The sequence below is a fragment of the Pituophis catenifer genome, unplaced genomic scaffold, assembly GCF_029215685.1.
Source record: "Pituophis catenifer annectens isolate HBS135680 unplaced genomic scaffold, rPitCat1.0.hap2 SCAF_1, whole genome shotgun sequence".
Lineage (NCBI taxonomy): Eukaryota > Metazoa > Chordata > Lepidosauria > Squamata > Colubridae > Pituophis > Pituophis catenifer.
This window is the reverse complement of record NW_027256881.1, coordinates 4,767,375-4,780,982: the sequence shown is the minus strand read 5'-3', so window position 1 is coordinate 4,780,982 and position 13,608 is coordinate 4,767,375. Positions and strand designations below refer to the sequence as shown.

General features: G+C 45.6%; 1 protein-coding gene across 1 annotated transcript in view; it reads right to left on the bottom strand.

Annotated features, from left to right (window-relative positions):
- LHX1 (LIM homeobox 1) overlaps positions 1 to 13,608 on the bottom strand; it is a 76,797-nt gene that overhangs the window by 46,150 nt on the left and 17,039 nt on the right. Inside the window, exon 2 of the mRNA XM_070945238.1 lies at positions 7,875 to 8,101. Within this exon, the coding sequence (XP_070801339.1) occupies positions 7,875 to 8,101 (227 nt within the window). The remainder of the gene's footprint in view (positions 1 to 7,874; positions 8,102 to 13,608) is intronic.

Genomic DNA, 13,608 nt, shown 5'->3' with positions numbered 1-13,608 from the left:
AGCAATGTAAAAGAATTTAAAATGAAGTCCTTGCTTTAAAAAAATTAAACATCAAAGAAATTCAAATGCCTGGAAAAAACCAAATGCACTTGCAGCTAAGGTAAAGAAATGGTGGGTAGAATTAGGTGTGATTTATTAGGGAGGTTTTCCAGCAATCAGTTAAGCAGGAAGTAGGAGTCAATTCTAGATATTCACCTCTTGTGCCCCAAATAAAGAATAAACGTAGACTCTTAAATCTTAAGGCCTTTGATTATCTAAAGCAGTGATTTCCAACCTTGGCAATTTTATGACATGCGGACTTCAACTCCCAGAATTCTCCTGCCAGAATGCTGGCTGGGGAATTCTGGGAGTTGAAGTCCATACAAAGTAAAATTGCCAAGGTTGGGCATCACCGTTTTCAAGCCCTGTCAGATGCACGCCCAAATTTTACTGCTCTATCAAGCTTGCAAATTTATTAACTGTCTCCTGGTCTTGTTAATGGATTAGCAAAATCTTGATTTGGGAGTCTTCTATTCGAATAATGCTCTTTGTATTTGTAACATAGATAGTTATTTGAAAGATAATTTTCAAAGATGATGTGGAAGATAATTATTTGGTGAGGCGGTTTGGTCTAGTGGTGAAGGCACCATATAGAAGCCAGGAGACAGGAAATTCTAGTCTCTGTGAAACCCGGATAGATGACTTTGGGCCAGTCACTAGGAGATGGTGAGTTCAAGTCCTGCCTTAGGCATGAAAACTGGCTGGGTAACTTTGGGCCAATCACCAGGAAATGGGGAATTCTAGTCCTGCCTTCTGCAGGAAACCCGGATGGATGACTGTTGGCCAATCACCAGGAGACTGTAAATTCTAGTCCATGAATGTCGGCTGGGTGACTTTGAACCAGTTACTTTCTCTCAGCCCAACCCACCTCACAGGATTGTTGTTGTAGGGAAAATAAGAGGGGGGAAATATGGTGTGTTTGCTGCCTTGAGTTACTTAAAAAAGGATGAAAGCGGGATTTTAAAAAATTAATAAATACAGGCAGTCCTCGGCTTACAACAGGTCCTTTAGTGACCGCTCAAAGTTACAACGGTACTGAAAAATGTGACTCATGACAGTTTTTCACACTTAACGACCATTGCTTGGCATCTGACTCATATTTAAGACGGTTGCAGTGCCCCAGAGTCACGTGATCCTCTTTTGTGACCTTCTGACAAGCAAAGTCAATGGGCAAGCTAGATTCACTTAACAACCGTATTGCTAATTCAATTACTCCAGTGATTCACTTAGCAACGGTGGTAAGAAACGTCATAAAATGGGGCAAAACTCACTTAACCATTGCCTCACTTAGCAACAGAAATTTGGGGCTCAGTGTGGCGAAGGCAAGATATATAGGGCAGGGTGGGGCAGGGTGGGCGGGGCCAGACGGTGGTGTGATTTGCCGGTTGTCCAAACTATTCAAAATTTCCGCTACCAGTTTGCCCGAATTGGTCCAAACCGGCTGAATACCGCCTCTGGCTCAGTTATGGTCATAAGTCAAGAACTTGTGTACATATCCCATCCCTGGGTACAAGGAATCCTGGACTTACAACCAGGGTTGGGCTGCTGGGGGTTCGCAGGGGTTTGGGAGAACCTCTAGCTAAGATTCTGTGCAGTTCGGAGAACCCCTAATCCCACTCCTGGCTGGCCCCGCTCACCCTGCCCCATTCTTCCTAGGAGTCCCCATGCAGCCTGTTTTGGATGCAGGTAAGTGCAGGGCTCGCATGGAGCCTCAGGGAGAGCAAAAAACAGGCATACCAGAAGTTCAGGAAGGCTGGAAACGAGCCCGTTTCAGGCCTCCAGAGGGCCTTTGGAGCCTGGGGAGGCTGTTTTCACCATCCCGGAGGCTCAAAGAAAGTCTCCAGAGCCTGGGGAGGGCAAAAACGCACCCCCCCCCGCCATGGCGCAGGAAGCCAACTAGGCCACACCACCATGGCCACGCCCACCCAGCAACTGGGCAGAGAACCCCTTGCTAAAATTTATGAGACCCACCCCTGCTTATGACCACAAATTGAGTCCCACATTTCGTTTGCTAAGTGGGACAGTTACTCAGTTTTACCTCGTTTTACGACCTCGCTTACCACCGTTGTTAAGCGAATCCCTGCAGTTGTTAAGTTAGTCACACGGTTGTTAAGTGGATCTGGCGTCCCCGTTGACTTTGCTTATCAGCAGGTCACAAAAGGGGATCACATGACCCCCGGGACACTGCAACCTATCATAAATATAAGTTGTCAAGTGTCTGAATTTCGATCGAATTGACCATGAAAATCAGTCATATGTAACTTTTTTCAGCGCCATTATAACTTGGAACAGTCACTAAATGGGACTGTTGTAAGTCGAGGATTACCTGTGCTGTGGAAATTGGCTATCCTTGAGATATTTGTGCTGTCGTTCTAGGCCCATGATGGCGAACCTATGGCACGCGTGCCACAGGTGGCACATGGAGCCCTTTCTGTGGGCACGCGAGCTGTCGCCCAGCTCAGCTCCACTGTGCATGCGCGCACGCTTCCCACCGACCAGCTGATTTTCGGGTCTGCCCTGCAAGCAGGAGACGCACGCGCATGCGCAGGGGATCTACCTTTCTCCTCACTTTCTGCTGCCTGTGCCTTCCCAGATCTCCGGAGATTCCCCTCCCAGCCAGGGGTGAAATCTAAAATTTTTCACTACCAGTTCTGTGGGCATGGCTTGGTTGTGTGTGGGGGTGTCCTGTGACTTAGTGGGCGTGGCCAACTCGACCAGAGCAGCGATGGTGGCGGCTCATTCAAGAAGGAGAGTGAGCGACTCCAGTAACTTTCGGGCGCTTGCCTTCCCTGACAGCCAGCCGCGGGAGAAAGATGAGCAGTAGGATACAATGTGTGGCAAAGGGCGAGCAGGCAGCGGCTCTGCGGCAAGGCCGGAGTTGGGGAATGGTGCATTCCCCGACTCCGTGGAATGGGGCGGGTGGGCGGGTGGGCGGAGCCTCCAGCTGCCATTGCTACCGGTTTTCCGAACTACCGGCCATCATCGCTACCGGATTGGCCGATCTGGTCCGATCCGGTAGCATTTCACCCCTGCTCCCAGCGCTGTTTTGGGAGGCAAGGGTTTGTTCCCTCTCCCAGCACTGTTTTGGGATGTGAGGCAGGGGTGGGTTCTAATTTTTTTTACTACCGGTTCTGTGGGCGTGGCTTATTTTGTGGGTGTGGCTTGGAGGTCATGTGACTAGGTGGGCGTGGCTAGCTGGTCAGAGTCATTTCTGGAAGGTCCTCGCACTTACGACCAAGTCCTCGCACTTACGAGCCGACTCATTTGTTTTCTTTTAACACTGATCAGCTGTAGGACGGCCCTTTGAAGCCCCGCGGCAAGAGTTTAAACAGTTTTTTTCCCTCTAGTCATCAGCTGGGACTCAGGAGGCAGCAATAGATTGGGGGTGGGACCAAATAAAAGGTAAGAATAATGTGGGGGGGTGGGGGGGAGGGGGGGAGAACCGGTTCGGTGACATCATATCGTCACCGCTACCGGCTTGGCCGAACCGGACCGAACCGGGAGGAACCCACCACTGATGTGAGGTCAAAAGGGGGGTGTCATGCACATGCGCAGGTGGAGGGAGGGGGGTCTCGTGAGTATGCGGGGGGTCGCACGCGCATGTGCAGGGGGGCAGGGCGTGCGGGGGGGCATTGCATTATGGGTGTGCACGCACGATAGCACGCTTTTGGCACTGGAGGAGAAAAAGGTTAGCCGTCACTGTTCTAGGTAGTCCTTGACTTACAACAGTTCATTCAGTGACCATTCAGAGTTACAGGGGCACAGAAAAACGTGACTGATGAAGTTACCTTTGCAGCATCCCCTGCAAAGGTCATGTGATCAAAATTCAGACGCTTGGCAACTGACTCATATCTATGATGGTTTCAGTGTCCCAAGGTCACGTGATCCCCTTTTGGGACCTTCTGACAAGCAAAGTCAATGGGGAAGCCAGGTTCACTTAACAACCGGGTTACAAACTGAACAGTTGTGGCGATTCACTTAACAACTGCGTCCATAAATGTTGTAAAACGGGGCAAAACTCCCTCAACAAATGTCTCGCTTAATAACAGAAATGTTGGGGGTCAATTGTGGTCGTAAGTCGAGGACTACCTGTATGAAGGAGCTCCTGGCAGCTTGTTGAGAGATTTGGGGATCACCTTGCTTGGTGTGGATGCTTTTTATGCTATGCTTTTAACTAATAGGTAAAGGTAAAGGTTCCCCTCATACATATGTGCTAGTTGTTCCTGACTCTAGGGGGCGATGCTCATCTCTGCTTCAAAGCCGAAGAGCCAGCACTGTCCGAAGACATCACCGTGATCATGTGACCGGCATGACTCAACGCCAAAGGCGCACGGAACCGCTGTTCCCTTCCCACCAAAGGTGGTTCCTATTTTTCTACTTCCATTTTTTTTTTACGTGCTTTCGAACTGCTAGATTGGCAGAAGCTGGGACAAGTAACGGGAGCTCACCCCATTACATGGCGCTGGGGATTCGAACAGCTGAGCTGCCGACCTTTTGATCGACAAGCGCAGCATCTTAGCTGCTGAGCCACTGGGTCTATCTATCTATCTATCTATCTATCTATCTATCTATCTATCTATCTATTTATTATTTAACTAATAATAAAGTTTAAAATCCCTTATTTCCTGGCATGGTTGTTGTTGTTTTTCTGGCTCCAGAAGAACCAACCGCCTGGAACTTCATCCCTGCCTCGACACTGGACGAAACAGAATCCCGCAGCACCTTTTCTGAATGGCAACTTTTATTAACAGCTTCGGTGAGCTGCGTTTCATTTAATCCAATGCATAGATTGGCTCGACGGGTGAATGCCTGCAGCTCACAAAAGCCGCTGCCTTTTAATAAAATTTGTTAGTCAGACAACTTACCGCGGGGCTCCGTGTTCTATTTTGTTATAATATAACGCAGATATGTTCTCCCTTTCGGAAAACCTCTGCTTTTTTTGCTACCGTAAAATAATCTTCTATATAGACCAAGGGGGTTAAACTCAAGGCCCGTAGGCCGAATTCTGCCTGCGGGGTGCTTAGAACTGGCTTGCGGGGCCGCCCTGGAAACAGCAAAGGACCGGCTCGGATGCCTCTACTAGTGAAAATGGAGCTCGGGAGGGCTGCGGACGACCCTCCCAAGCTCCGTTTTGGCTGGCAGAGAGTTGCAGGAGGCCGTCGCGGCCGAAAACGAAATTCAGGAGCCCATTTTCACTGGTAGAGCTGATGGCCACCACAGGCGCCCCCGACACAAATGATGTCGAACTGCCACGTCCCCCCTGCTCCCCCGAGATCAAACACAACCCTGATGCGGTTGAAATCGAGTTTGACACCCCTGATATAGAGGGTCCTTGCTACAGTCTGAGCTTGGTTGTTTTCTTGCCAGACGTTTCATTACCAAACTAGGTAATCTCATCAGTGGTTGGTAGGGAGTGGGGTTTGCTCTCATTTTATATTTTAGTGGCTTGCCCTGTCAGTAGGAGTGGGAGTAAGCCTTGAAGGTTCTTTGGTTGGGCTGTTTACGGTTGGCTTGTCCGGAATATCGTTTGCTTCTTGATTGTTGGCCTAACAATGGTTTAATACCAAGATTACTACCGGTTCTGTGGGTGTAGCTTGGTGGGCGCGGCATGGCTTGGTGGGCGTGGCAGAAGGATACTGTAAAATCTCCATTCCCACCCCACTCCAGGGGAAAATTACTGCAAAATCCCCATTTCCTCCTGATCAGCTGGGACTTGGGAGGCAGAGAATAAATGGGGGCAGGGCCAGTCAGAATTTTTACTACGGGTTCGGTGGGCGTGGCTTGGTGGGCATGGCATGGCTTGGTGGGCATAGCTTGGTGGGCATGGCAGGGGAAGGATACTGTAAAATCTCCATTCCCACCCCACTCCAGGGGAAAATTACTGCAAAATCCCCATTTCCTCCTGGTCAGCTGGGACTTGGGAGGCAGAGAATAGATGGGGGCAGGGCCAGTCAGAATTTTTACTACCGGTTCTCCAAACTACTCAAAATTTCTGCTACTGGTTCTCCAGAACTGGTCAGAACCTGCTGAAACCACCTCTGGAGCAAACCCCCACTCCTTACTAACACTGATGATGTTACCTAGTTAGATAATAAAACGTCTGTGAGAAAACAACCAAGCTCAGAGAGCATCAAAGACCACCTTCATTTTAAGCCCTGAGCTACAAATATCGATAATCTCCTATATTATTAAAAAAAAAAAAAAAAAACCCTCCACTTCAGGTCTTCTGTTATACGATCCAGTGCAAACTTTAAATCTGTCGAATGTAAAATTCCTTCTCTTGCATTCCAGCTCCGAGCTGGAAATTGGATTCAGCAGCTGAAACAAACCTTTCTCATTTCAACGATTTTCACTGACTTTCCCTCCGTTCTCCTGTGACTTTGTTAATTATTTTGGCTTTTCTGCCTTTGCAAAGGCATCCCCCGCCCTGCCTCGACGCCGTTCCATTGTTCCATTGTTTGAGGTGGGTGTTTGGATGGTACATTAATTTGAGAAAAGGAAAGGATGTTGTTTAAGCAGAGACAGAGCTGCCAGTGTAAGCAGCGTAAACCTGCCTTTTTCAACCTTGGCAGCTTTAAGAAGTCTCGGACCTCAAGGGATGCTGGCTGGGGAATTCTGGGAGTTGAAGTCCAGACTTTAACAGTAACAGAGTTGGAAGGGATCTTGAAGGTCATCTAGTCCAGCCCCCAGCTCATGCAGGAGACTTGTGCTAGGTATTTGAACTGCCGACCTTTCTGATCGACAAGCTCAGTGTCTTAGCCACTGAGCCACCTAGTCAGACTTTGTAATTACTGCTATTAACGATACTGAAATATATAGGCCAGGGAAGACCTTGCTTTGCATTAACAGATTGAAAGTCTCGTTTCTCTGATAAAGGAGAAAACTCAAAGTCCCAAAGGCATGCTAGCACTGGTCTCGTTGGGTCAACGATCTGCAAGTCCACACAACTGTCAAACACATTCCCAGATAGACTGCCTCTGACTCTGGGAGTTCAACAGTAGTGGCCAAAATTGTGGAAACCTTTTGGGAAAAGTGTATTTTCTAAAACTAGCTAGTAACACCACTTTTTTGGGGGTAGTAGTATCATAAAATTATATATCAATGGAAAGATAATTTAATGAAGAATATAATGCAGTAATTTTTATGAAGGATTTGCTATTAGAATAGCAGTTACAGTTTAAAGAAGAAAAATGAAACACGTAGAAAAAACACGGTATACAAAAATGATCACCCTAGAAAAAACGAGATATACAAAAATGATCACCATGTCAGTTAATCCTTAGTTGGGTAACCTTTAGCATGAATTACGGCCTTACAATGTCTTCCCATGGAGTGAACCAAGTTTTTTAGTTCTGCAGCTGTTCTCATGTGAAACCAAGATTGAATGATTACTTCTATGAACTGGGTTTTATTGCTGGGTCGCTTCTGACAAACAAGTTTCTTTAGTCGGCTGACTCAGCTCCCTAGATTTTCAATTGGGTGAAGGTCTGGGCTATTCCCAGGCCATTCCAGCAGTGGAATAGGATTATCTTGAAACTCCAAAAAAAAAGTGTTGTTATTAGCCATCAAACCTCAAAAACACACTTTTCCCAAAAGGTTTCCACAATTTTGGCCACTACTGTACTCAGCTCTGTAGAAAAATGGAATCTACACATTTTTCCTCCCCTTAAGCTAATCTTGTCAGTTCTTCTAAACTGGGGCTTGGTTTCACCAACACCAGGGCACATAAGCCGAGTTTGTCACCTTTTGAAACCAATTCCTGCCTTTGATACCTTGGATCAAGCAAAGCGGAATCTGCTCGGATAAAGGCCTCCCCAGCCAAGAAAATGCCTCACCTGAGTGCAAACTGTTCTCTTTGGCAGAGTTGCTGTTGTTCAGATAATCTTCTTTGCAGACAAATTTGTTCTCGTCGATGATATAAAGTTCCTCGCCGGTGGACAGTTGTTTGTTGCACATCATGCAAGTGAAACAGTTCAAATGAAAGACTTTGCTTCTGGCCCTCCGGACCAAATCGCTCGGAGAGATGCCCTGCGCACAGCCGGCACACTTGGTACCAAAACACCTGGATGGAAGGGAGGGAATGGGAGAGAGAGAGAAAGGGGGGGGGGAGGGAGGGAATAAGGAAAAGGGAGGGAGGGAGGGAGGAAAAGAATGGAAGATAAAAGTGAAGGAAGGAAGGAAGGAAGTTAGGAAGGAAGCAAGAAAAGAAGGAAGGAAGGAAGGAAAAGGGAGGGAGGGAGGAAGAGAAAAGAAGGAAAAGAAAAAAGGGAGGAAGGAGGGAAGAAAAGAAAGGAAGGAAAAAGGGAGGGAGGGAGGAAAAGAATGGAAGATAAAAGTGAAGGAAGGAAGGAAGGAAGTTAGGAAGGAAGCAAGAAAAGAAGGAAGGAAGGAAGGAAAAGGGAGGGAGGGAGGAAGAGAAAAGAAGGAAAAGAAAAAAGGGAGGAAGGAGGGAAGAAAAGAAAGGAAGGAAAAAGGGAGGGAGGGAGGAAAAGAATGGAAGATAAAAGTGAAGGAAGGAAGGAAGGAAGTTAGGAAGGAAGCAAGAAAAGAAGGAAGGAAGGAAGGAAAAGGGAGGGAGGGAGGAAGAGAAAAGAAGGAAAAGAAAAAAGGGAGGAAGGAGGGAAGAAAAGAAAGGAAGGAAAAAGGGAGGGAGGGAGGAAAAGAGGGAGGGAGGAAAAGAGGGAGGGAGGAAAAGGAAAAGAAAGGAAGGAAAAGGAAGGAAGGAAAATAAAGAGGGAGAAAGAAAGGAAAAGAATGGAAGTTGGAAGGAAAGAAGGAAAAGAGAGAGGGAGGAAGAGGAAAAGGAAGGAAGGAAAAGAGAAGAAAAGGATGGAAGGATGGAAGAAAAGGAAGGAAGGAAAAAGAGTGAGGAAGGAAAAGAAGGAAGGAAGGAAGAAGGGAAGAAAAGGAAGGAAGGAAGAGGGAGGGAGGGAGGAAGGAAGGAAGGGGAAAAAAACAGATCACCAGTGAAATTGATCAGGAAAGAATTTTGATTCAGATCAACCATTTTTCTGGTTAAAAAACCCGAAGAAGGATAATCATGACTCTAATCCAATTAGATCTGCCAATCCTCCCACCTGGTGCATCTCAGATCGGTTGAATCAAATCCTTTTATTTATTTCTTGGATTTCCATCCTCTTTTATGTAGGAGCTGAAAGAGGAAAGACTTGCACCCACCCACCCCTTATTTCCCCCCACAACAGTCCTGCAAGATAAGTTGGGCTAGGAATACTGCCTGGCCCAAAGCCACCCAGGGAATCCCTGTACCTAAGGGAAGACTAAACCCTGGGCCCCCCTGATCCTAATCCAGCACCTTCCCCACCAGATCCAAAGGTGCTTTTTCCAAGAGGCAACTGGACTTTCTGGTTTTTCTTTGAAGACATTTCGCTCCTCATCCAAGAAGCTCCTTCAGCTCTGACTCATTCCCCACCGTCCAGTCAGAGCTGAAGAAGCTTCTTGGATGAGAGAAGCGAAACGTCTTCAAAGAAAAACCAGAAAGTCCAGTTGCCTCTTGGAAAAAGGACCTTTGGGACAACCATGTAGGATTTGGAGGGTTATATAATCCGATGCCTTTGAAAAACACACATTATTTGTGATGAACAACTATCAAGGAAACCACATCTTGTAGTGTTTCACCAGGATGTATAAACTCAACCCTTCTCTCTTCTTCTCCTCTACAACAGAGGTTGCAGTTACAACTTTGAACCCCCTTTATCGATGCTGGCAGAAGTTTCTGGGACTTTTGGTTCAGCCTTATCCGAAGGCTTCTACCTCTGTTACAGTCGGAGAGACACACTTTTCCATTTTTTAAAAAAATTGGGGGAAGAAATCCATGATATTATATACCATGTTTTTCAACCTCAGCAGCTCTAACAAGTCTGGACTTCAATTCCCAGAATTCTCCAGCCTGCGTGCTTGAAGCTCTGTGGACTTCAAGTCCCAGAATTCCCCAGCCTGCATGCTTGAAGCTCTGTGAACTTCAACTCCCAGAGTTCTCCAGCCTGCGTGCTTGAAGCTCTGTGGACTTCAAGTCCCAGAATTCCCCAGCCTGCACGCTTGAAGATCTGTGGACTTCAATTCCCAGAATTCCCCAGCCTGCACACTTGAAGCTCTGTGGACTTCAAGTCCCAGAATTCCCCAGCCTGCGTGCTTGAAGCTCTGTGGACTTCAAGTCCCAGAATTCCCCAGCCTGCATGCTTGAAGCTCTGTGAACTTCAACTCCCAGAGTTCTCCAGTCTGCATGCTTGAAGCTCTGTGGACTTCAATTCCCAGAATTCTCCAGCCTGCGTGCTTAAAGCTCTGTGGACTTCAAGTCCCAGAATTCCCCAGCCTGCACGCTTGAAGATCTGTGGACTTCAATTCCCAGAATTCCCCAGCCTGCACACTTGAAGCTCTGTGGACTTCAGCTCCCAGAATTCCCCAGCCTGCGTGCTTGAAGCTCTGTGGACTTCAAGTCCCAGAATTCCCCAGCCTGCACGGTTGAAGCTCTGTGAACTTCAACTTCCAGAATTCCCCAGCCTGCACACTTGAAGCTCTTTGGACTTCAAGTCCCAGAATTCCCCATCTTGAAGCTCTGTGGACTTCAAGTCCCAGAATTCCCCATCTTGAAGCTCTGTGGACTTCAAGTCCCAGAATTCCCCAGCCTGCATGCTTGAAGCTCTGTGGACTTTAAGTCCCAGAATTCCCCAAATTGCTTTAAAATGCTTAAAAGATGATTGAGACTTGAGACTTAAGACACATTTAAGAAGAAGTCCACACATCTTAATGATAAAGACTTATATATATATTTATATATACACACAACATTTCACTAGTAAATTTTATCTTAAGCTAAATTGCTCTGGCTTTGCCCTCTTTTTTTGTGTTTTTTGAAAATCTATTTCCATAAGGTATTGTCAGCTGAAGTCATTGGAAAAAAAATACCATGAACTTGAGAGGATCAATTGTCTGGTTTTTAAAAAGAACTTTCTTTCCTCTTTCTTTCTCATTGCAGCCAGAAGACACATTCATTAAAAAATGCATTTAAGGAAGGGTGAAATACAGCTAGGGGGCAGCACCGAGCCAGTGTTGGCAAGTCTCAGGAGGAGAAACTGAACTGAGCTGAGTTCATATGGAATGGACACCACCAGGAGATCCCAAGGACATGGAGTGGATCAGGGAGTCAAGGAAACTTTCCAGAAAAAAGAACGTTCTGTTTCCAAAAAATTAAGGGTGTGCCTATTTTATTTTCTTTGGGGGGGAAACAGAAACAGGACAATAATGTGACATTTTAAACATACGTAGATAAATAAATTAGGTTTCTAAGTGCACATTCATGCAAAGGGGAAAGTATTTCTCTCCACTAGCTACAGAAAAATGATATATAGGAACGGAAAGAGAGACTTTCTGCTTACTAGCACCAAATTTAAAAATAATATCAAACAGTGTTCCTATTCCCAAATCATACAAGACTACCTACTTTCTGAGAGCATCTTGACAGTAGTAAGAGGAAAAAAGACAAGAAGAAAAATTCAGTATAGAACCAAAGCCCAGATAGATCTTTTATCCTTTCTTTCTGATCCAACAAACACTCAAAGCAAGAAGTAAAATGGTAAAAGACAGTAGAAAAAAAATTCAAAAGCATAAAATTAATGCTTCAATCCATTAACCAGCAAGAACCCGGTGATTTGAGGTGGTTTTTTCTAAATACCAAGAGAGAACATGGCTTAAACCAGGCCATCCTGTTAAACTCTTTAAAAGGATTTATTTGCATGTATATAGCATGTTACATGAACCCAACAACGGTATTTGGATCATTCCGATTTAGAGGTTTAGCACCGAGCGGTCATAACGGAATACAAATTACAGTTTCCATTACATTTAATCAAATGCGCGGCGCTACCTACATACCAATAATAAAATCCCCATGTCTGCGAAATGTATTTATTTATTCGTTTGTTCGTCGCATTGATGGCCCTTCTTTTTTTTCCAGAGGGCGCTTTTCTGAATCAATTCCTTTCCCCCCTCAAAAAAAAACCCCCAATTATATGAGATTCACTCTCGGTTTTATCCTGTGAAAACAACCTTGCTAGGTAGGTTGGGCTGGAGAAGTTGAGCAACTGATTCAAAATCACCGTTGAAACACCCCCCCCCCCCGTGGTCAAGAGGAATTCAAACCACAAGAGGTTTCTATTTAGTGTCTTCGATCCTAACGGAAAGAAATCAACCATCTTTGGAAGAGGATCCTGAAACTCAACTACTGTATTTTTCGTACTATAAGACACACCTAAATTTAGAAGAGGAAAAACAAAAAAAAAAAAAAAGCTTTTGGCCTGTGCGTGTCCCATTTTTGGGCCTTTTGGGGGGCCTTTTTTTGCCCTTTTCCAGCCTTTTCTTGGCCTGTTTTTTCTGAAAAAAAAAAAAAACAGGCCGGAAAAAGCCTCAAATATGGGCCAAAAAAAGCCTCAAATACGGGCCAAAAAAGCCTTGAAAACGGGCCAAAAAAGCCTTAAAAATGGGCCAAAAAAAGCCTTGAAAATGGGCCAAAAAAAGCCTTGAAAATGGGCCAAAAAAAAGCCTTGAAAATGGGCCAAAAAAAGCCCCCCCCCAAAAAAAGCCTCAAAAAAAGCCCAGAAAATGGGCTGAAAAAAGGCCTGAAAAAGGCTGAAAAAAGGCCCAAAAACGGGGCGTGAGGAGGCTAAAAAACAGCTGGTGGGTGGGCGGGGCTTCAGCAATATTCGGTCTATAAAACGCACAGACATTTTCACCAAAATGTCAAAGACAAAAAAAATGTGTCTTATAGTCCGAAAAATACAGTATTTTGGCCACCCAATGAGAAGAGACCTTGGAAAAGACCCCGAGGTTGGGAAAGATGGAAGGCCAAAGGAGAAGGAGACAGCAGAGGATGGAGATGGTTAGATAATGTCATCCATGCAATGAACATGAATTTTGGCAAACTCCAGGAGACAATGGAGGACCGGGGCAGGGGGGGCTGGGGAGGGGCTGTGCTCCATGGAGTTGCGAAGAGTTGAAGTGTCGGACAAGACATAGCAACAACAACAAATCTGTCTGGTTTGTTCTTGGTGACCGTTTATTCATTTGCATGTGTATATCGCATGTTGGCTTTTTATTCCACATATATATATGTGTGTGTGTGTGTGTGTGTGTGTACAGTTTTATATATATATATATGTATGTCTCTTTAGCCAGGTTCTACCTACATAAACCAAGATATTATGCAGCCCTAGTTCAGTGAAATCACAATTCACCTCGTTTCTGGCCTTTTTTTTTTTTTTTTCTTCTGGCAGCCAGCAGATCCTTTGCTGCCCATTGGGAGACTGCTGGCTGCCAGGAAAAAAAAAAAGCCCAGAAACGAGTGAATTGTGATTTCACTGAACTAGGGCTGCATAATATCTTGGTTTACGTAGGTAGAACCTGGCTAAAGAGACATACACATAAAACCTATGAAAAAGAAAGAAAAACATATATATGTCTATGTAAGTTTCCACGGGTATATATGTGTGTACAGTTAATATTTCGGGTTTCTTCCCGTGTAATTGTGAACATATCCCTAAAATATCCCTACAGAGC